Source organism: Sapajus apella, unplaced genomic scaffold (genome assembly GCF_009761245.1).
Source record: "Sapajus apella isolate SASKATOON/1434 unplaced genomic scaffold, GSC_monkey_1.0 scaffold94, whole genome shotgun sequence".
NCBI lineage: Eukaryota > Metazoa > Chordata > Mammalia > Primates > Cebidae > Sapajus > Sapajus apella.
Genome location: NW_022437034.1, coordinates 4,790,459 through 4,812,788, shown reverse-complemented (window position 1 = coordinate 4,812,788; position 22,330 = coordinate 4,790,459). Strand labels below are relative to the sequence as shown.

The 22,330-nt window shown below is 41.4% G+C and overlaps 1 protein-coding gene across 16 annotated transcripts in view; it reads left to right on the top strand.

The window, feature by feature from the left end:
• USP54 (ubiquitin specific peptidase 54) overlaps positions 1 to 22,330 on the top strand; it is a 132,371-nt gene that overhangs the window by 73,800 nt on the left and 36,241 nt on the right. For all 16 annotated transcript variants that reach the window (XM_032256385.1, XM_032256383.1, XM_032256380.1 and 13 more), the window contains exons 4-9: positions 10,703 to 10,837; positions 13,291 to 13,404; positions 13,539 to 13,621; positions 14,682 to 14,787; positions 14,899 to 15,045; positions 18,792 to 18,941. In XM_032256385.1, coding sequence (XP_032112276.1) covers positions 10,703 to 10,837; positions 13,291 to 13,404; positions 13,539 to 13,621; positions 14,682 to 14,787; positions 14,899 to 15,045; positions 18,792 to 18,941 — 735 coding nt within the window. The remainder of the gene's footprint in view (positions 1 to 10,702; positions 10,838 to 13,290; positions 13,405 to 13,538; positions 13,622 to 14,681; positions 14,788 to 14,898; positions 15,046 to 18,791; positions 18,942 to 22,330) is intronic.

Sequence of the window (22,330 nt, the reverse complement as noted above, 5' to 3'; positions counted from 1 at the left end):
TGAGCTCCTGACCTCAGGTGATCCACCTGCCTTGGCCTCCCAGAGTGCTGGATTACAGGCATGAGCCACCATGCCTGGTTGTAAAAATCTTATTTTGTAGTTTTTTTTTTTTTCAGAACAGGAAACTCCAAAATGTCTCAACTGGGAATATAGCTGACCTTTGAACAACATGGGTTTGGACTTTGTGGGTCCATTTATGTGTGTTTCTTTTTTCAATAAATATAAATTTTTTGAGATTTGTGACAATTGGAAAAAACTCACAAACCATGTAGCCTAGAAATATCAAAAAAATTAAGAAAAAGTTATGTCACAAATGTATAACATATGTGTAGATTGTAGTCTATTTATTAACTATTTATGTTATTGGTAAGGCTTCTAGTCAACAGTAGGCTCTTGGTAGTTAAGTTTTCGGGGTGTCAAAATTATACACAAATTTTTGACTGTATGGGGTCAGTTCTCCTAACCACTGAGTTGTTCAAGAGTCAGCTTTATAAGGACTTGCCAATCCTGTAAAGTCAGATTTCTTTATTTTGAAGTATAATTATTCAATTTAGGAACCACTATTAAGGACAAAAGGAAACACTAACATGTTTCTAGATGAATCAGAGGCTAGCCAGCTTTCCCTTAGTCTGATGTTTAGATGAGGGACTTGCCTTTCCGTGTCTGGCTTAAAGATAAATATTCTTGAGGCCAGGCACGGTGGCTCACACCTGTAATCCCAGCATTTTGGGAGGCCGAGGCAGGTGGATCATGAGGTCAGGAGTTCAAGACCAGCCTGGCTAATATGGTGAAACCCCATCTCTACTAAAAATAACAAAAATTAGCCAGGCGTGGTCGTGGGCACCTGTAATCCCAGCTACTTGGGAGGCTGAGGCAGGAGAATCACTTGAAACTGGAAGGCATAGGTTTCAGTGAGCTGATACCGACCACTGCACTCCAGCCTGGGTAAAAGAGTGAAACTTCATATTTAAAAAAAAAAATATATATATATATATATATATACATATATATATATGTATATGTATATATATTCCTGTTCTTTCTCCATTCTATACTTTACCTTGCACCAATTCCTAAAACGCACTTGGTGTTGGCCTTATGTAAAGACCTTTTGGTTCATGTCTTTAATATTTTTATTTTTATCCTCTGTTACATGGACATCTGTCATTATTTCTGTGTCTTGTGATCTTCAACATAGTATTTATGATCCATTTATTTTGGTTCTGTAAAATGTACTGTTTTTTTTTCTGTATTGCTTGATACTAAGTCCCTACAGTAAATTCAGCCTCAAAATCTTGCATGCAAGTTACTAATTAAGTCTTTTCACAGAAAAGACTTTGTGTCAGTGTGTCATTCTGCTTACTTTAGACCGTGATGCCTGTCAATTCTGACTTAAAAATTGAAGGCTGGGTGCAGTGCTTCACACCTATAATCTCAGCACTTTGAGAGGCTGAGACAGGTGATCACGAGTTCAGGAGTTGGAGACCATCCTGGCTAACAAGGTGAAACCCCATCTCTACTAAAAATACAAAAATTAGGTCGGGCAAGGTGGCTCACACCTGTAGTACCAGCACTTTGGAAGGCTGAGGTGGGTGGGTCACGAGGTGAAAAGATTGAGACCATCCTGGCCAACATGGTGAAACCCCCGTCTCTACTAAAAATACAAAAATTAGCTGGTATGGTGGCTACTCGGTAGGCTGAGGCAGGAAAATTGCTTGAACCTGGGAGGCAGAGGTTGCAGTGACCTGAGATTGCACCACTGCACTCCAGCCTGGGTGACAGAGAGAGACTCCATCTCAAAAAAAAAAAAAAAATTTGAAGAAGTTTGTGTACCATGTCCCCTCAAAAGCCCCAAATTTATTCTATCTCATTTCACTAAAATATTTTTTCTGACTTAAATTGCTGTTATGCTTATAGCTCAGAGCTCTTATTTATTATTCACATTGAATCTAATCTTACACTCAGGGTATGACTTGACTTTGGTGTTGGCTTATTTATTTATCTCTGTTTAGGAGAGGAAATCCGTCCTCTGTATTGAATGTGACACAAAGATTTTGTTCTTCCAGGGATTGTGCTAGAGGCTTTGCAGTGCCAGGATGTAGGACAGAGTGTTTTTTGTTATAGGCAAAGCAGAATGTGCATTCATTGGTAAAACAAATCTTCTCAATTAGTGATTTTTCTTTTAAGAATGCTAGTATAAGGCATAAAAGCCTGGGAATGGTGCTGGTAGGGGGTAGGTGAGGAGGAAACAGAATTTTGTGCATAAGGTATCCAGTAATGTCTGTATGTGGAGAGCAGTTAGACGGTTCTGATGGGGCACGAAGGTGTGTGTCTGTTCGTAGTTGTTCATTTGTTAATTGGGGGAAAATCTGAGAATTGAAGGAATAAATCTCTAGTATTTTTCTTTCTTTGCTTTTCTTTTTTCTTTGAGATGGAGTCTTGCTCTGTCGCCAGGCTGGTGTGCAGTGGTGCAATCTCAGCTCACTGCAACCTCCACCTGCCAGGTTCTAGTGATTCTCCTGCCTCAGCCTTCTGAGTAACTGGAACTACAGGTGTGTGACACCATGCCCAGCTAATTATTTGTATTTTTAGTAAAGATGGAGTTTCACTGTGTTAGCCAGGATGGTCTCAATCTCTTGACCTCATGATCCACCTGCCTCAGCCTCCCCCAAAGTGCTGGAATTACGTGAGCCACTGCACCTGGCCTAGTATTTTTCAAGTTATACCTTATGCCCGTTTCTCTATTGTGTACTCAAACATAAGCACAGAGAATAAAATGATATAAGAAATGACTCATCGTTCATTATTAATCCATTCCTTTCTTTTGCAGATTTTAGGAATGGAAGGTTCTTCATTGTTCTTTAGTCTCAGCCACTGTCAGAGAAGAGAAAACTCATTATTCTGAACTGATTGTTTAAACCAGGAAATTAGATTTCTAGTATATTCTCTAGAAATTTTAGCTGGTAATACATAGCTCTCACAGAGGAAGTATGTCCTTATGTCTAATCCAGATATCATCTACGTACTTGAGTTTAACTTCCTTGTTTTGGTCACATATGCATGAATATGAGCATATTTGTGTGGTCCTTTGATTATCCTTCCTTAGTTTTAAGTTCCTATTAGGCTGTGACTGGTTTAAATATTTTCAGCTAATTTGTCCATTGGCAAAACTTGAATAGTATAAAATGAATTCTTCATCTTTTTTTAAAATTTGGAATTCAGAATTATATTATGATGTTCAAATAGGAGGGGTATGACTGCAAGGAAACATATAGTGAATCATGATGATTCTTTGCCAGAATTTATGGCAGATCTTACAGTTTAGACAATCTCAAAATCTTGTGCATATGCAGAAGGGTCTTCCTCTCCCCTTTCAATTTTTCCTGTGGGGTAAATGGTTATGTATTGATTCTCAAAATTTGATTTGAATACTGTTGGTAATTTATAAGAGTCTTGCAGTTTTGATCTTGGCAAAAATTAGTAAATTGACTATTATTTTTATAAAACCTTAACATTAGCTTATTGTTTCATACTAAAAGCAGTATCATTCTCTGAAGAATTTGGCACATATCTGTCTCTATTTCTCTCTGTCCATTGTCTTGAAGTCTTGGTGTTCCCGTTTTCTGTGTTTGTCTTTGTGCATATGTGAGTGCCTCTATTTTTCATAGGTGGTAGCAGAAATGAGTGTGATATGTAGCTTATGATGGTCTTTAACTTCACCATTGCAAGTCCAAAATATTGTTATGAACATAATGCAAATAAAGCCTTAAAGTCATGAGGTGATACGGTATTGATAATTGACTTTAATTTAAAAGGACTGGTAAAGGATGTGTAGGTGCCTTTCTAATCAGAGAGTTCAGAAGGTAGCTATATGGTTAGAGAATCCCACAGGAGAAACTAGATACTCTTCTCTCCCTTCCCCAAAGTTAGATCAAGAGTTTGTATTAAATTACATATGTGATGATATTAATAAATTATTAATACTTTTTGGGGTGCATGTGATAATGATATTATGGCTATTAATTTATTTATTTGAAACAGGGGCTTGCTCTATTGCCCAGGCCGAAGTGAAGTGATGCAGTTATAGCTCACTGAACTCTTGGGCTTAAACAATCTTCCCCACCTCAGCCAACTGTGTAGCTGAGACTGCAGGTGCATGTCACATCTAGTTAATTCTTTTTATTGTAGAGACAAGGTCTTACCTTGTTGCCCAGGTTGGTCTCAAACTTTTGGCTTTAAGCCATCCTCCTGAAGTGCTGGGATTATTAGGTGTGAGCCATTGTGCCCAGCCTTGTGGTTATGTTTTAGAGAAAAAGTTTTTTTTTTTTTTTAGAGATATATTCTGAAATATTTACAAATGAAAAATGTTTGGCACTTGTTTCAAAATTATCTGAGAGTAGGTTAAGTGGGTGGGTGGTATAGATGAAATAAGATTGGCCACAGGGAGTTGATTGAGCTATTCTGTCTACTCTTGTATGTTTGAAATTTTCTACAATAAAATGCTAAAATCCTATGTTATTATAATTGTGTGCCAAAAGGGCAAAATGTTTTTCCCCTCTTGAAATAGAACTTTCAACGTTCTTTTGAACACACAAAACTGAGTGAATGTTCTCTTTTCCAGTAGTCTGTGACTAGCTCCCTTACCTTACTTACAGAGGGTAGTGTTTACAAAGAAGCTAGACAGGCCAATTAAGCTCTATGATACCCAGGAGATATAGCAAAAATAGTGATTATGAGAGCCAAAATAATGAGTGATTTGGGAAGCCCAGATCAAGAAGGGATACCCTAAGAATTGAGTTAATGGCAGGGTAGAAAGTTTGTCACACCTTTGCAGCAGTATTGCAGGGATGAATTGGATTGCTTACTGGAGCACTTTCCAAAGACCTTGAGCTCAAAATGCACCAAAATTAGTGACAACCTTTCTCCGTAATCCTCACCTTCTCTACTCATGACTTCTTTTAGATATAAGGCCAGGAAATCCTGAGAGAGAAATAAACAGCTGTTCTCCACTTAAAGAGAAGAGTCTGTATTTTAGGGGAAAAAATACTTAAGCAACAGCTGCATTTGTAGATGCCAAAGCATAAAGACTTTCTGTTTTTATGGCACTTCTATCTTATTTACATGATTTTTGCTAATCCAAATAATTATGTGCTCATGTGGATAGAATTGTTTGCTACTTGATCAAGAGAGGTGGGTGGGGAAGCACCTGCTTTTAGTCATTAAAGTCTTGTTGTTTTGTACTGTATCCAAAAAACTAGTTAACAGACAAAAAGTGATTTGCCTTCTCTTGAGAATGAAAGGGAAGACCTCTGGTTTCACCCTGTGAAGAAGAGCAGAGAGAAACTCAAAGATGGGTTTTCTCTACTTGTTGAAATGGAACCGTCAGGGACCCCTCAGGGAAAAGTGAATCCTGGTTTTTTATTCTTCCTGCCCTTTCTCCCTGGCTGTCATAGAACTCAGCAATTGGAAGAATACCAGTTTTTGTTCCTTATTGGTGCTGCCACCTGTTCTTACTGCCGAACTAAATGTTCTTGGCTTTCTCTGGTGTGAACAGGATCTCCCTCTGGGAAAGGTGGGAGGAGGGTGAAAAAGGGAACGGGAGGAGACCCATTCCAGCCCCTGTGCTCATGTGAGAGGGACACACAGAGGTTAGTGTGCTTCTCTAACAGAGGGTCTTTGTGCTACAGCTTCTTCCAGAGCTCCACAGATGCGTGCTGGGCTGGTTCAGTCTGCTTTAGCCCTAATATACTTGCTTCTTCCTAACAATAGCAGAGCAAGACTGACAATAATAATTAAAAAAAGAGAATAAGGAAAATGTAGTCAGAGGCCATTCTGAATGCATTCATATTCTCAGTGTGTATGAGGAAGGATGCCTGTAATTAAGAGGGGAGAAAAGATTATATCATGGAGATATTGATACCGCTAACTGAGGAGCCAGATCTATTGTTACAGACTCACTCTGGGTGCAGTCAGAGCTCTGATCTTAAGACCTTTCCCTTTCTCTACTGAAACCCTTGTTATCTAGGTCAGGGAAATATGCCTCCTTTGAATGAGAGAAACAATAGAGAATAGAAAAAAGTGTAGTTCTTCCTACCCAGATCTCAGAGACTGAGGTAGCTCAAGGTAGAAGCACCTGACTCAGATCCCTTCTTTCAGCATAGGACAGTGACAGGCTCTTTAGCAACCTGAAATGACTCTCAAATAGAATAATAATACCTAACATTTAGCACTTATCATAGTGACAGGGATTAGTCTAAGATATATACACATATATCTTTTTTGTTTTGTTTTGTTTTATTTCCTGAGATGGAGTCTCTGTCACCTAGGCTGGAGTACAGTGGTGTGATCTCTGCTCACTGCGACCTCTGCCCCCCAGGTTGAAGCAATTCTCTGCCTCAGCCTCTTGAGTAGCCGGGATTACAGGTGCCTGCCAGCACACCTGGCTAATTTTTGTATTTTTAGTAGAGACGGTGTTTCACCATGTTGGTCGAGCTGGTCTTGAACTCCTGACCTTAGGTAATCCCCCTGACTCGGCCTCCCAAAGTGCTGGGATTACAGGCATGGCCCACCACGCCTGGCCAGTATATACGTGTGTGTGTGTGTGTGTGTGTGTGTGTGTGTGTGTGTGTGTGTGTGTGTGTGTGTGTGTGTGTATGTGTGTACTCATTTAATCATCAAATAGCCCTAGGCAGTTAATACTTTTTTTGTTGTTTTTTTTGAGATTAAGTCTCACTCTGTAGCCCAGGCGAGAGTGCAGTGGCATAACCTTGGCTCATTGCAACCTTCACCTCCCAGGTTCAAGCGATTCTGCTGTCTCAGCCTCCCAAGTAGCTGGGACTACAGGCGCCTGCCACCATGCCCAGCTAATTTTTGCATTTTTAGTAGAGACAAGGTTTCACCATATTGGTCAGGCTGGTATAAATACTATTATTAAACTCCCTTTTTTTTTTTTTTGAGACAGAGTTTCGCTCTTGTTGTCCAGGAGTGCAATGGTGCAATCTCTACTCACTGCAACCTCCACTTCCCAGGTTTAAGCAACTCTCCTGTCTCAGCCTTCCAAGTAGCTGGGATTACAGGTGCTTGCTACCACACCCGGCTAATTTTGTACTTTTTAGTAGAGATGGGTTTTCACTATGTTGGCCAGGCTGGTTCTAAACTCCTGACCACAGGTGATCCACCTGCCTTGGCCTCTCAAAGTGCTGGGATTACAGGTGTGAGCCACGGTGCCTGGCCTAAACTCTCTTTGGAAAGAGAAACTGAGGCCTAAAAGAAGTTAAAATAACTTGCCCAAGATCATATAGCTGAAGTATCAGTGTTGGGATTTTGAACCCATTTTGGCTCCGGAATCCAGGCTCTGAAATATTAGAACACACCATCGCTGAGTGGAGCCCTGTCTTTTCTCAAACAAGGTTATCTGAACCACAGAACACAGAAAGTGATTAGAGTAACTATTTTTTTTTTTCTTTTTTGGAGTAACTATTTTCTTAATTCTCTTCAAGATGACATATAGCTAGTGCTATGCATAGGAGAGTTGCTACTTCATTAGGAACAGTTGAGGCCCTAGAGTATTAGCGCTTAATTCTTTCAGAAATCCAGTTGAAGAAGACTAAAGGGGCCGAAGTTTACAAATTTCAGATTTGTATAGTACTGTCCTGGAAATAATTTCCTATTGGCTTGTTTTGGAACCAATTTTGGTTTTTGAACAAAGGACCAAACCTTATTCATTCTTTGTTCTGGAATAGAGCCTATGTCAGCAATAATTTCTTACCAGTAACAATTGAGAAGAGTAACAGGCTGGGATATAATAGTGGTCACTAAATTTTGCAAAGCTGGGTTGACCTTCCTTAAACAAATCATCATGTCAGGCCACTATGCAATTTGTAAAAGCAGTCACTGCTTTTCCCCCTTCCCTTTGTTTCTCCTTATTTCTCCAAAGGTTCAAAATCTCGTAGGTCACTGGACAGATACCCAGTTATTTAATTGTAGACCCTTTTGGTATAGTTTAAGAGGTTACTGATAGACATTCTTCCCCTTCCAGTAACAAATTATGGAAGGCCCTGCCCTGCTTTTACCTGACCTTATAATGGACTTGTTTATAAATTTCTTTTTTTTTCTTTTTTCTTTTTTCTTTTTTTTTCAATTTTTTTTTTTTTTAAAGATGGGGTTTCACCATGATGGCCAGGCTGGTCTTGAACTCCTGACCTCAGGTGATCCACCCACCTTGGCCTCCCAAAGTGCTAGGATTACAGGTGTGAGCCACCACGCCCGGCCCTGTTTATAAATCTCTAGGTTGAGCCAAAATAATGTGGAGTTATTATAACAGATTTCCCCCATAGCTTATTAAATAATACTAAATATGTATTGCTGGCACTGCCTCCTCCACATCATATGGAGACATTTGTAGGAACATAATAGCAGGTTACACAGTAATCTGTTCTTGAGTTGCTGCAGAGGTAGATATTCAATATGTATGAGGAAGAAAGATGCTAGTGAGAGGGCAGAATGAGAAAAACAATTTTGACCTGAAATTAGCAGAACTAAATTTAGTCCTATTTTGCCCTACCCTGTTATATTACCTTAAGAAAGGTTTTCTGCTTTTTAAAGTGATTCTTAATTTGTTTTAAAAAATAGAGAATTTAATAATATCTCCCCCTTAGATCTACCCACATCACATGATTAATTGATTGATTTAAAAAGTTATTGGTTATATGTTATATGCCAGTACTGTCCTAGTTGTTGGGAGCATACACAGAATAAAAGGACAAAAATTTATGTCCTCATATTCTCAAGATTGGAGTCAGACAATAAGTAAAATATATAGTATGACAGTAATAAGTGCTATAGAGAAAGAGAAAAAAATAAACATGTAAGAGTTGGGGGTTTGGGGAAGGGAGGGTGGAGCTTGCAATTTTAAAGAGGGTGATCAGGAAGTACTCTATTGAGAAGGTAGTATTTGGATAAAACCCCACAAGAAATGAGTGATTGAGCCATACATATCTAGAGGAAGAATGATCCAGGCGTAGAACTCAAATGTGAAGGCCCTGAGTTTAGAACATACATGGTAGGTTTGGCCCATAATGAGGGGCCAACTGGTGTAGAGTGAACCAGAAGTAGAATAGTATGGCTGGGCATGGTGGCTCAAGCCTGTTATCCCAGTCCTTGGGGAGGCCGAGGCAGGTAGATCACCTGAGGTCAGGGATTCGAGACCAGCCTGGCCAACATAGTGAAACCCTGTCTCTACTAAAAATTCAAAAATTAGCCAGCCATGGCGGCAGGTGCCTGTAGTCCCAGCTACTCAGGAGGCTGAGGCAGGAGAATTAACCTGAACTCAGGAGGTAGACATTGCAGTGAGCCGGGATTGCACCATTGCACTTCAGCCTGGGCAATAGCAAGACTCTGTCTTAAAAATAAATAAATAAAATTCAGCGTGATACTTTTTACATAAAAAATACTAATAAGGCTGGGCAAAGTGACTCATGTCTGTAATCCCAGCACTTTTAGAGACCTAGGTGAGAGGATTGCGTGAGTCCAGGAGCTTGAGACTAGCCTGGACAACATGGTGAGACCCCATCTCTTACAAAACAATTAAAAAGTTAGCGACGTGGTGGTGCCTGCCTGTAGTCCCATTTATTCAGGAGGCTGAGGCAGGAGGTTAAGGCTGCAGTGAGCCATGTTCATGCCACTGCTCTCCATTCTGGGTGACAAAGCAAGACCCTGTTCAAAAAAAAAGCACACAAAAAACCCAAACAAAAAACCCCACAAATATACACAAAAGTATCCTATGCATTATTTAGGGATATATATGTAAAACTATTAAAAATGGAAGATTATACAACAAATTTATGATATGAGTAGCTGGTAGAGAGTAGGGCAGTCTTAAATAGGACTTTAGCATTATCTGTAGATTAAGGTAAATATGATATAATGTTTATTTCTGGGTATTACACACACAGATTTTTGGTATATTATTCTTTGTACTTTTTGGTAGTTTTATATTAGCTGAAAATTTTAAAAGAAAGGGGGTCAAGATTTGTAGGATGAACCCCCAGATAATTTGTCGGTACATTCACATGTAATTTTTTTCTTTTTTTTTTTTTTTTTTGAGACGGAGTTTCGCTCTTGTTACCCAGGCTGGAGTGCAATGGCGCGATCTCGGCTCACCGCAACCTCCGCCTCCCGGGTTCAGGCAATTCTCCTGCCCCAGCCTCCTGAGTCACTGGGATTACAGGCACACGCCACCATGCCCAGCTAATTTTTTTGTATTTTTAGTAGAGACGGGGTTTCACCATGTTGACCAGGATGGTCTCGATCTCTTGACCTCGTGATCCACCTGCCTCGGCCTCCCAAAGTGCTGGGATTACAGGCTTAATTTTTTTCTTTTTACCTAACCATCTACTTCTGTATGTATTGGAGGAAAGGAAATGAGTAACTGCATTACATTAATTCATGACAGTGGTTTCTCCTAATGTGTCCTTGGCATCACACTCAGATGAAGGAGTGAGGATCTTTATTAGCACAGATCATGCACTTCATTCTGATTCTTGATTTTATTTTTAATCACTAACTGCAAGCATATCAACCCATGGGAAGCACATTTGGTTTCATAGCTGTCATCATGGAGGTGCTAGCATGACAGACTAGGATGTATAGAAGTTTAATAACAGCATTGCACTTTTTCTCTTGTCTAACCTCTTCCCTACAGGGAATCTTTAACCAGTTTCAGTGTAGTAGTGAAAAAGTGCTTCCATCTGACACTCTCCGCAGTGCTCTGGCAAAGACTTTCCAGGATGAACAACGTTTCCAGCTGGGGATTATGGATGATGCTGCAGAGTGCTTTGTAAGTGCTGGCCTCCAGCCCTCTTTGATATGGGGTGGGACTACTGATGGTCCCCATCAGGGCCCGGCCTATTGGCTACTTTATGGTGGAATTTACTGTTACACCCATTTCTACCGTTAGAACTAGGAGTTTCTTTGATTTTTCAGGATCTAAAATGTCTCTGTTATAGCAGTGTGTTATTATTTTTCCTTTAGGCAGCTCGTGGTTTTGTGCTTATCATTGAATAAAACATCAGCTCTCACCTTCAGACGATCCAAGGCTCATTAAAATACAAATTGTTGGTCTGTACCCTCAGAGCTCCTGATTCAGTAGACCTGGTGGAAGGGACCTAGAACATCTGTATTTAACAGGTTCCTAAGTGATGCTAATACTGATGCTGCTGGTCTGGGGACCACACACTCCTCCATTTCTAAAGATAATTAATCAGGGAATAACTGAGTCCCTAACATAAGTGTGATGTGCTATATAGATAGCTACGTTGCCCCCAGTGCTCATTGCTCTTCTGAACTCTGTGTTCTATCCATCAACCTTCAAAAGACTCTCTATACATCCATTCAGAAAATTTGAGTCCAGGTGCGGTGGCTCACGCCTGTAACCCCAGCACTTTGGAAGGCTGAGATGGGTAGATCACAAGGTCAGGGGTTCAAGAGCAGCCTGGCCAACATAGTGAAACTCTGTCTCTACTAAAAATACAAAAATTAGCCAGGCGTGGTGGCAGGCGCCTGTATTCCCAGCTACTTGGGAGGCTAAGGTGGGAGAATCACTTGAACCTGGGCAGCGGAGGTTGCAGTGAGCCGAGGTTGCGCCACTGTGCTATAGCCTGGGTGACACAGTGAGACTTTGTCTCAAAAAAAAAAAAAAAAAAAAAGAAAAGAAAATTTGAGAGTGATACATACCTCATCACAAGGTAAAATGTGGGCCCAAATCAGAGGTACTCTTGAGGAACTGGATCACTGTTATATTGCTGGTGGGAATGTAAAATGATACAGCTACTCTGGAAAACAGTTTGGCAGTTTCTTAAAAAGCTAGACAGGCTCATGCCTGTAATCCCAGCACTTTGGGAGGCCAAGGTGGACCAATGATGAAGTCAGGAGTTTAAGACCAGCCTGACTAACATGGTGACACCTCGTCTCTACTAAAAATACAAAAATTAGCTGGTCATGGTGGCACGCGCCTGTAATCCCAGCTACTCAGGAGGCTGAGGCAGGAGAATAGCTTGAACCTGGGAGGCAGAGGTTGTGGTGAGCCAAGATTGCACCACTGCACTCCAGCCTGGGAGACAGAGCGAGATTCAGTCTCTAAGAAAAAAGCTAGACATGTAAACTACCATATGATCTAGCAATTACATTCCTGGACATGTATATCACAGAAATGAAAACTTACATTAAAACAAAACCTGTTTATGAATGTTCATAGAAGCTGGATTCATAATAGTAAAATACTAGAAACAACCCAAATGTCCTTCAGTGAGTAGACGGTTAAACAAATGATGATACTTCTATATCATGAAGAACTATGCAGCAGTACAAAATATTAAGTATTTTATAAAAATAAAAAGAAACTATTGATTTACACAACTTGAACAGATCTCAAGGGAATTATGCTAAGTGAAAAATGCAATATCAAAAGGTTATGTGCTGGCCAGGCCCAGTGACTCGCTCCTGTAATCCCAGCACTTTGGGAAGCCAAGGTGGGCAGATCACTTGAGGTCAGGAGTTTGAGACCAGCCTGGTCAACATGGTGAAATGCTGTCTTTACTAAAAATACAAAACTTAGCCAGACGTGGTGGTGCACACCTGTAATCCCAGCTACCCGGGAGGCTGAGGCATGAGAATCGCTTAAACCTGGGAGGTGGAGGTTGCAGTGATCTGAGATTGCTCTACTGCATTCCTGCCTGGGTGACAGAGCCAGACTCTGTCTCAAAAAAAAAAAAAAAAAAAGGTTATGTGCTATATGATCCCATTTATATACTATTCTTGAAATAAAATGATGGAGACGAGAGAAGACATTAGTGATTACTACAGGTTAGAATTAGGATTGGACGGATAAGGCTCTAAATGGGTAGCATGAGGGAGCCTTGTGGTGATGCAACTGGTCTATATCTTGATAAAATGGCATAGAGCTTATACATACACACACACGAATGAATATGAAACTGGTGAAATCTGAATAAGCTCTGGATTCTATCAATGTCCATTTCCTGGTTTTGATATTGTACTATAGTTATATAAGATGTTAATATTGGAGGAAGCTGGGGGAAGAATACAGGGGGTCTCCTGTACATTTTTGAAACTTGCTATGAATTTATAATTATTTCAAACTAAAAAGTTAAAAAAATCAAATTATTCCTACCTTCCAGAAGGGTTGCTTTTTCTCTGGGTAAGCTGCTTACCAATTTATGTACTTGTCTGTTAAGTATTGTTGGTGTACTGCTTTTGTTCTTTCCCTATCAGGAAAACCTCCTGATGAGAATTCACTTCCACATTGCTGATGAAACCAAAGAGGATATATGTACTGCCCAACACTGCATTTCTCATCAGAAGTTTGCAATGACATTGTTTGAACAGGTGAACTCTTATCTCCATCTTTCGTTAGACCTTTTCTTCAAGAACGCTTTATCCTGGGCTGTGGGGTGTTAACTGGGTGCCACAACAGTTCCTGATTATGGTTGCTTGTTTTTGTCTTTTTCTCTTCGGCTCAGTGTGTATGTACTAGCTGTGGTGCCACTTCTGATCCACTCCCTTTCATCCAGATGGTACATTATATCTCCACCACTTCCCTCTGGTGAGTCTTATAGGATTTTCTGTTGTGCCTTTAGGTATTCCTCTATTTGTTTGGACTCTTTTTTTTTTTTTTTTTTGAGATGGAGTCTTGCCCTGTTGCCCAGGCTGGAGAACAGTGGTGGTACAGTCTTGGCTCACTGCAACTTCCACTTCCCATGTCAAATGATTCTCCTGCCTCTGTCTCAGCTACTTCCACAAATAGTACACGCCCTGCTAATTTTTTTTTTTTTTTTTTTTTAGTAGAGATGGGGTTTTACCATGTTGATTAGACTGGTCTTGAACTCCTGACCTCAAATGATTTGCCTGACTTGGCCTCCCAAAGTGCTGAGATTACAGGCATGAGTCACTGCTCCCGGCCTATTGGACTTTAATTGAAGGCATTCAAATAGTTTTATATCCTAACCAGGCACTGTGGCTCATGCCTATAATTCCAGCATTTTGGGAGGCTCAGGTGGGAAGATCACTTGAGGCCAAGAGTTTGAGACCAGCCTGGCCAACATGACAAAACCCTTTCTCTACTAAAAATGTCAAAAATTAGTCAGGCGTGGTGGCACGTGCCTGTAATCACAGCTACTCTGGAAGCTGAGGTATGAGAATTCCTTGAATCCAGGAGGCAGAGGTTGCAGTGAGCTGAGATTGAGCTCCTGCACTCCAGCCTAGGTGACAGAGCGAGACTCTGTCTCAAAAAAACCACCACCACCACCAACAAACACAAATAGTTTTATACCCTTATTGCTGAGTCTGTGCCATATTGTAGGAACGCGGAACAGTAATTTAAAAATAACTTTTGTTCTTCTTCTTTCATCTCCCACCCTTTCCCTTTTCTTAGGCTCAGTACTGGCCAGTAAAATGGGAGGAGGAATGGGGATTCTATGAGCTTTGGATTTTGGGACAGGTAGAAGCTCTCAGTATGTCTGTGGGACACTGAGCCTGGTCAGGGGCTTTGGTATAGTGAGCAGAGGAAGAAAGTAAAATGTGTGAGTAAGGAATTTACATGAATGTTTGATTTAGCAGTAGCTATTTACAAACTGTCATTCCCCCTTTTATTCCCCATCTTGAAGCAATCAGGCTATTTGTATGCTGGAAAGACGAGAGAAACCTTCACCAAGCATGTTTGGTGAGCTGCTACAGAATGCCAGCACCATGGGGGATCTGCGGAACTGTCCAGTGAGTTAAATCAGGAGTGGGGTTTGGAGTGGGAAAGGGAACCATTGATCAGTGGAAATGAGGCAAAGCCAGTGGGAAACAAGTTTAACTAGCCTTATATATGTATTTCAGAGCAACTGTGGAGAGAGGATCCGGATTCGCCGTGTATTGATGAATGCTCCACAGATTATCACGATTGGGCTTGTATGGGACTCAGACCACTCAGACTTAGCAGAAGATGTTATCCATAGCCTGGGAACCTGCCTTAAGCTGGGTGATGTGCGTGTTAGTTATCTTTATCTCTGACTTTGAGTTTTTGTGTCTTGGTATTGCTTAAGAGCAGTGAGCACTAGACAAATAGGTATGTCCTAGATGACAAGTATTATGTTTTGGACAGATAAACTTGTTTATTTGTGTACAAATACATGTGCATGCAGATATGTGCCCATATACCTCCTTTTATAGGTGGCAAAGATTTTTTAAGAAGAAATGGGATGTCTTGGCCTTGAAAGACAGGATAGGCAGAGCTTAGCTACTGATAAAAACAAATCAGTAATTCATAAAGTTATTGTATGTTCCATTCATTGTTAGTTTATGTGAGTATAGAGTAAGGAAGGGTATTCAACCATGGGAGGCAGTAAGGTCAAAAGAGGGGGCATTTCTGACTAGAACTGCTATGGTAGGTAAAAGAGTTAAAAGTTGGTGACCTGAGCCCAAAAATATGAAATTCACAGTGTGAAACCAGTGTCTGTTGAGAAGGTAATGAAGCAGCTTGGAAGATAATTTAGTAGCTTAGTGGTTTTCTGTACATCTTATTCAGGGAAATACACAGGGAAAAGGCTTCAGACCTGGGTTCCTACCTTGTCATCTCCATGCCCTAGTATAGGTACAGCTAGGATTTTCCTTCAGTTCAAGAGACACACTAGGAGGCTGGGCACGGTGGCTCACGCTTGTAATTCCAGCACTTCGGGAGGCCAAGGTGGGTGGATCATGAGGTCAAGAGTTCAAGACCAGCCTGGCCAACACAGTGAAACCCTGTTTCTACTAAAAATACAAAAATTAGCTGGGTGTGGTGGCAGGCACCTGTAATCCCAGCTACTTGGGAGGCTGAGGCAGGAGAATCGCTTGAACCGGGGAGGTGAGGGTTGCAGTGAGCCAAGATTGAGTCACTACACTCTAGCCTGGGTGACAGAGCCAGACTCTGTCTCAAAAGAAGAGACACACTGGTAACTCTTTGATTTTCTTTCTCCTGGTTTTTTCCCTGGGATAATCCTGTGACTAAAGAGAACCTTTGTTATTGTTTTTTAATGTCATTAAACCACAATTGAGAATAAATGGACTTTCTGGGATCTTATTTTAGGTCTTCTTCCCAAGGAATCTTACCTGAATAGGCTGTGCACAATAAAATCTCCATTTTTTGCCAGCACCTACCTGTAATCCAGCTACTCAGAAGGCTGAGGTGGGGGTATCGCTTATGGAAGTCAAGGCTGTAGTGTGCAATGATCCTGCCTGTGAATAGCCATTATACTGTAGCCCAGGCAGCATAGCAAGATACTGTCTCTTAAAAACAAAAAGCAATTATTTCTTCTAAATTTCTGTCACCTACATATTCTGTATTGTTCTTTTTTTTTTTTTTTTTTATCACTACCTTGAAGCTCAAGGTTTAATTTTCATGATTATTTTTTCAACCAAATAAGTTACTCAAGGCCAGAATCCTCAATTTTTTTTTTCTTCTTAAATATGTCTCTTAGCACTCAGGACTGTGTTGGGCACCTAGGAATTGAAATGCTGATAGCCAGCATGACTGCATTGCTCCCTATATAGGTTATTAACAAGAAAATTTTACTTGTGGGGTCAGCTGATAAAAAAAAGCTGTTGAAACTAGACAGGTAGACAGAGGGTTTTCTTTTCTTTTCTTTTCTTTTTTGAGACAGAGTCTCACTCTGTCACCCAGGCTGGAGTGCAGTGGTGCAATCTCAGCTCACTGCAAGCTCTGCCTCCTGAGTTCAAGCGATTCTCAGGCCTTAGCCTCCTGAGTAGCTGGGATTACAGGCACCCGCTACTACGCCCGTCTAATTTTTTTGTAATTTTAGTAGAGATGGGATTTCATGATGTTGGTCCGGCTGGTCTTGAACTCCTGACCTCAGGCAATCTGCCCGCCTGGGCCTCCCAAAGTGCTAAGATTACAGGTGTGAGGCACTGCCCCCAGCTGGGTTTGTTTTTGTTTTTGTCTTCTTTTAAATCCAACTTTCCTGACTCCTCTATGACAGGCCCCAGTAAGAAAATTATTGAGCCGGGCACGGTGGCTCACGCCTGTAATCCCAGCACTTTGGGAGGCCGAGGCGGGTGGATCACGAGGTCAAGAGATCGAGACCATCCTGGTCAACATGGTGAAACCCCGTTTCTACTAAAAATACAAAAATTAGCTGGGCATGGTGGCGCATGCCTGTAATCCCAGCTACTCAGGAGGCTGAGGCAGGAGAATTGCCTGAACCCAGGAGGCGGAGGCTGCGGTGAGCCGAGATCGCGCCATTGCACTCCAGCCTGGGTAACAAGAGCGAAACTCCGTCTCAAAAAAAAAAAAAAAGAAAATTATTGAAAGGTATGAAGAAAGTTCATCACCATACCAGTTTATTGGCCATTATCTGTCTTGCTTTCCCTTACTTTCTGCCTTTTTAGGTTAATTTTTTTCTTTTCTTGAGACAGGGCCTTGCTCTGTCGCCCAGGCTGGAGTATAGTGGCACAAACATGGCTCACTGTAACCTTGACCTCTTGGGCTCAAGTGATCCTCCTGCCTCAGCCTTCTGAGTAGCTGGGGCTACAGGTGGACACTACCATGCCCAGGTAATTTTTTATTTTTTGTGGAGACAGGGTCTGGCTTTGTTGCCCAGGCTGGCCCTGAACTGCTGGGCTCAAAGGATCCTCTTGCCTTGGCCTCCTGAAGTGCTGGGGTTACAGCATTAGCCACCATGCCCGGTCAGTTTTTTTTTTTTTTAATTAAAAAAATTATTTTTTTAGAAACAGGTTCTTGATTTGTCCCAGGTTGGAGTGGAGTATGGCACAAGTATGGCACTGCAGCTTCGAACTCCTGGGCTCAAAGGATCCTCCCACCTCAGCCTCCCGAGCAGCTAAGACTTTAAGTGTGCACTTATCATACCTGACTAATTACAAAAAATTTTTTTGTAAAGATAGGGTTTTTTTGTATTTTGAGATGGAGTCTTACTCTGTCACCCAGACTGAAGTGCAGTGTCATGATCTCTGTTCACTGCAACCTCTGCCTCCTGTGTTCAAGTGATTCTCCTGCCTCAGTCTCCTGAATAGCTGGGATTACAGGGATGCACCACCACGCCCCACTGATTTTTTTTTTTTTTTTGAGACGGAGTTTCGCTCTTGTTACCCAGGCTGGAGTGCAATGGCGTGATCTTGGCTCACAGCAACCTCTGCCTCCCGGGTTCAGGCAATTCTCCTGCCCCAGCCTCCTGAGTTGCTGGGATTACAGGCACGCGCCACCATGCCCAGCTAATTTTTTTTAGTAGAGATGGGGTTTCACCATGTTGACCAGGATGGTCTCGATCTCTTGACCTCGTGATCCACCCGCCTCGGCCTCCGACAGTGCTGGGATTACAGGCTTGAGCCACCGCGCCCGGCCGATTTTTGTATTTTTAGTAGAGATGGGGTTTCACTGTGTTGACCAGACTCGTCTCACACTCCTGACCTCAAGAGATTTGCTCTCCTCAGCCTCCCAAAGTGTAGGGATTATAGACATGAGCCACATACTGGGCCTAAAGATAGTCTTGTCATCTAGTCTAGGCTGTTGTCGAACTCCTGGCCTCCAACAGTCTTCTTACTTTGTTCTCACAAAGTGCTGAGGTTAATTTCTGATGATAATCTAAACTAACAAAAATCTTAGACTGAAGGGAAGAGAAGTCAGTACCTTACTTAAGAAATATCAGTGGAGCCTCCTGAGAGATGACGTGGGATGGTTGAATATGTGACTATGCTTCTTTTCTCTTCTTTCCCCACAGCTGTTTTTCAGAGTGACAGATGACCGGGCCAAGCAATCTGAACTGTACTTAGTCGGAATGATTTGTTACTATGGCAAACATTATTCTACGTTCTTTTTTCAAACCAAGATCCGCAAATGGATGTACTTTGATGATGCTCATGTCAAGGAGGTAGGAACAGTAAACCCCTTTTCGAAGCATTTGGTGACTACAACAATAACAGAAAAAAAAACAAGAATAATTATTTGTCTTTAGTGTTTCATTTTCCATAATTTTGAATGGAACCTCCCCACATTTCCATAAAACATATATATATATATATATATATATATATATGTGTGTGTATATTTGTTTATTTTTTTTACCTTTCATCCATCATGAGCTTTTTTTTTTTTTTTTTGAGACAGAGTTTTACTCTGTCGCTTAAGCTGGAGTGCAGTGGCGTATTCTTTGCTCACTGCAACCTTCACCTCCCAGGTTCAAGTGATTCTCCTGCCTCAGCCTCCCAAGTAGCTGGGACTGCAGGTGCGTGCCACCATACCTGGCTAATTTTTGTATTTTTAGTAGAGATGGGGTTTCACTATATTGGCCAGGCTGGTCTCGAACTCCTGACCTCGTGATCCTCTCTTCTCGGCCTCCCAAAGTGGTGGGATTACAGGCATGATCCACCGTGCCCAGCCTATTTTATATTTTTATGTCTGTCTGCCTATTGAATTTATGAAAGTATCATCTTCTCTTCCCCTGAAGATGGTTAGTTCTTCGAGGATAGGAAAGTTTTATTAAATAAAATAAAATATTTTGTCATCTATAAATACAAAACAGCTGAATGCTACTCACCTTAGTCTGCGGAGTAGCTGCAACTACGGGTGCGTGGCCATCACACCCAGGTAGTTAACATTTTTTGTTTGTTTGTTTTAGAGATGGGGGATCTCACTGTGTTACCCAGGTTGGTCTTGAACTCCTGGGCTCGAGTGATCCTCCCACCTCAGCCTGCCAAAGTGTTGGGATTACAGGTGTGAACCATAGTGCCTGGCCCATAGTATTTTTTTTAAAGTATAATCTCCTTTTTTTGTTTTTTGTTTTTTTTTTTTCCTTGAAAATAGTTTTTCTTCAGTCCTGAGGAGTCAGCTCCTTACATGGGCCTTGGTGGAGTTCATGGGCCAGTACTTGAAGGTCTAAATTTGGCTGGGGATGTTAACACCTTTTGGGCTTGGGGAGATTGATTCCTGACTACCTTGCTGTGAATGGCACAACTCACGTAGTAATGCGGTTTTACATACAGCTTAGGAGGCACATAAACATCGAAGAAATTTATTAGAAATGTCATTGACAGCTGCAGCCTTTACTATGTTTTGAATGAGAAACTTCTTTTTATTTTTGTTTTTTTGAGATGGGGTCCTGCTCTGTCACCCAGGTTGGAGTGCAGTGGCATGATCTCGGCTCACTGCAACCTTTACCCCCTGGGCTCAAGTGATTCTCATGCCTCAGCTTCCTGAGCAGCTGGGATTACAGGTGTACACCACCACGCCTGGCTAATTTTTATATTTTTAGTAGAGACAGAGTTTCTCCGTGTTGGCTGGTCTTGAACTCTTGACCTTAAGCGATCCATCTGCCTCAGCCTCCCAAAGTGCTGGGATTACGTACAGGCATGAGCCACGGCGCCCAGCCTTGAATGAAAAACTTCTTAATAGCTCTGTCCTTGGGCATGCATCGGGCACAGTTCATGCAGTGAATGGGCTGCCCATAGCCACAGCCCTTTTTTGGCATGCCATATTCCTTCTTTTCTTTGTCTTCTTGGAAGCTGGAACCCTAGAGAGGAAAGGTCTTTTGTTGTTGTTGTTGTTGTTTGTTTTTTTAAATGTGTTTGTTGAATGATTTGAGTAGGAACACTCTAATGCCTCCAATGAAGTTATAAAGTTAATACAAAGTTCAGAATTTCAGGTCTTGGAGTTATCAGTGGGTACTACTTTGTCTCAGGGCTGCTATAAATTATTCTTTGTTATCTCCCTGAAGTGCCCCATCCTCTGTTGCACATCACAGAGTAATGTGTTTTGGGATAGTATAAGGAATGTAGGGTTATAATGGCACTTAACGTAGGAAAGTTCGTACTGTCTAAACCATAGAGTTTGTGGTTGAAGTGGTTTATGTGATCTGCTTGAGTTAGGATGCTGCTTGTGATAAGGTTAGCAGATAAGGGGATAAGGTGTGACTATATACCAATCCACAGACTTTAAGCAGCGTTTTCCACAAATAGTAAAGGATTTGTCAAATTCCCTCTTTCTTTTCTTTGTCTCTTTTGTGGTGTTGTAGTTTGGGGCAATTTATATGAATTCTTTTAGCTTTAGGGTTTTTATTTGAAAATACCCTTACAAGGTAGTAAATATGATATTAATATGTGAAGAGCATATAAATGTTTTAATTAAAATAATAACTCAGTTATAAATTTGCTAGACATCTATTGTGAACATATCACTATGCTAGTTATCCAACTCCAAGAGCAGCACATTGTCTAAGAAATATGACTGGTTCAAGCTTAAAATTGGGTGAGTTTGAGGATTGGGTTGGATTGATTCCATGGCTGTTCTCTCATTCTTTTCCACTGTGGTAACAGAGCTGAATCCAGCACAGGACTAAGGCCGAGAGGTTCAGTTGTCTATTCTAAGCAGTTTGACATTTTGTATCCTACCATGTGTGAACTCTGAAACTGAATGTCGTTTGTTCTAAGGCAGTCAGTGAGAGAGTTTCTGTCTGCTCTTCAGCTTCGTGAAAGTAATTTTAATATTTGGGAGAAAACTATGGAAATGCAACTTTATATTGAGGGCTTTAATCTGATGTCTGTGAAAAGAAATGGGTCACCAAGGCAGCTGAAGTTCCTTCACATAGCATATCCACCTTTGAGAACTTTTATTCCTGTTTTACAACTAAGTTGATGGTTCACAGAAATAAAAGTAATTTTATTCATTCTTTTATTCTCCTATAGGATTTTAATGCCTTTTTTTTTCTTTTTCTTTGGGACGGAGTTTCGCTCTTGTTACCCAGGCTGGAGTGCAATGGCGCGATCTCGGCTCACTGCAACCTCCGCCTCCTGGGTTCAGGCAATTCTCCTGCCTCAGCCTCCTGAGTAGCTGGGATTACAGGCACGCGCCACCATGCCCAGCTGATTTTTGTATTTTTAGTAGAGACGAGGTTTCACCATGTTGACCAGGATGGTCTCGATCTCTTGACCTCGTGATCCACCTGCCTCGGCCTCAGACAGTGCTGGGATTACAGGCTTGAGCCACCGCGCCCCGCCGATTTTAATGCTTTTTAAAAGGACTTAGCAAAAAAAAAAATTTAATGAAAAAAAGTAGGGCCGGGTGCGGTGGCTCAAGCCTGTAATCCTAGCACTTTGGGAGGCCGAGGCAGGTGGGTCACGAGGTCAAGAGATCGAGACCATCCTGGTCAACATGGTGAAACCCCGTCTCTACTAAAAATACAAAAAATTAGCTGGGCATGGTGGCACGTGCCTGTAATCCCAGCTACTCAGGAGGCTGAGGCAGCAGAATTGCCTGAACCCAGGA